Source organism: Myotis lucifugus, unplaced genomic scaffold, assembly GCF_000147115.1.
Source record: "Myotis lucifugus unplaced genomic scaffold, Myoluc2.0 scaffold_127, whole genome shotgun sequence".
Classification (NCBI taxonomy): Eukaryota; Metazoa; Chordata; class Mammalia; order Chiroptera; family Vespertilionidae; genus Myotis; species Myotis lucifugus.
In genome coordinates, this window is record NW_005871175.1 from 613,308 (window position 1) to 614,974 (window position 1,667).

The 1,667-nt window shown below is 43.7% G+C and overlaps 1 protein-coding gene across 1 annotated transcript in view; it reads right to left on the bottom strand.

Annotated features, from left to right (window-relative positions):
* Positions 1-941: 941 nt before the first annotated feature.
* Positions 942-1,667, bottom strand: part of THEGL (theg spermatid protein like) — a 48,211-nt gene continuing 47,485 nt past the window's right edge. Inside the window, 1 exon segment of the mRNA XM_023758304.1 lies at positions 942-1,077. Within this exon segment, the coding sequence (XP_023614072.1) occupies positions 942-1,077 (136 nt within the window).

Consider the following 1,667-nt stretch of genomic DNA (forward strand, 5'->3'; position numbering starts at 1 on the left):
GGCAATCAGGCAGGCAGGTGAGCCACTGGGAGCCAGCAGTCCTGGATTGTGAGAGGGATGTCCCAGATTGGAGAGGGTGCAGGCTGAGCTGAGGGATACACACATCCCCTGTGCATGAATTTCATGTACCGGGCCTCTAGTTTATGATAAATGATAAATGACACTAAGCATGAGCAAAGGAATGGTAATTGGTGGAGGTGTGATCATTTAGCAAGGGAGGGAAAGGGCCAGCCCTCGGGCCATGAAAGGCCAAGAAATCATTTGGTGTGACCCTGCCAAGACATTAGGGGTGAGTTAATGAAATGTTTGAATATAGCAGGCTAATTTTTAAGTTGATAAGTTTGTATGGCCCACAAATGATATTATAAATATCCAAAGGACCCTCAGCAGAAAAAAAGGTTTCCCATCCCTGATTTAAGGTAACCTGTTCCCTAAATTTCACCTACAGATTATACAAAGCATTGAGACATCTTCAAACGAGTTCCACTATTTCAGTGTTATTTCTCGGAAATGAGGGAAGGTTGGACAAGTAACACAAAGACTGTCTTCAATCCTTAGGACTCATGAGAGAAGGGACCGAGGCGAGATCAGCTACTGGGGAATGTGGATTTCACTGGGATGAGGAAGCAAAACCGGCCAATAGAAGGCAGAGTGTTTCTTCAGGTCAGCCACCACAACCAGACAGCCAAGATGCTTGTGAGAAGGTAGTAAGGATAAGGCAGGCTATCTCTTTTATTGCTAGAGTCCCCAAACCTGGGTGACACGTGATTCCAGCCCCCAGCAGCAATTGCTGTTGAAGGTCCACGCGGTGTTCCCTGGAGATCTCATATGTTTTTGAGGTTGTGGGGTGAATACAGACGGACAGTACCAGAGTAGAGAATTAAGTCATCTAATGTCTTCTAGATACACAACTAGAGAGTAAGAGATATAGGTTTCCATGTTTAACGTGCAAGAGGTTCTGCCAACTCCAGGACCCTCGGAGAACATTGTGCTTTCAGAGCAGCTGGCTTGACTTTGAAGACCTCTGGATCGTAGTACACAATGTGCATAGGAGTCCTGGAATGGGGGGAAAAGAACCCAACCTGAGGCAAGATGAACAGAAAGTGGAGCTAACATTTCTCAAGCATCCCCTCTGTGCTAGGCACGGTGATACGATCCTGTTTTAATTTTCATAAGCCTCCCATGAAACAGGCATCATGACCCCCACTACACAGATAAGGAAATGAAGACTTGGGAAAGTTGTGAGAATGACCTGTGGTCAAATCCAGATTAGTGTACCGGTCAGATTCCAAAGCCTTTGCTCTTTCCACAAAAAGTAAATTCTGGAAATTTCTTAATAATTCGGCAATGTTAAAACAAGCCAGACAGTCCTCTGGTGGACTTAAATCAAAATTTTTGAAGTTTCCACCCTTTGCACCTTCCCACTGAGTATTAACTTTAGAGAAAGGACCTAGAGCACTTGGTCTAACTCTTCCCTTCCCTTTGTCAAGGGGCAGGGAATAAGCTTCATTTCATTTGGTGCTGAACTTTATTTTTTAAGGCAAAACACCTTATAAAAATTTTTAAATATTATGTTATATAAGACTAACATATTTCTGTTCCTGGGCTCAGGAGTTCTACAACTTTCTTCAGTGCCTCCAGATTTTCCTGATGATGCTTAAAAAGGA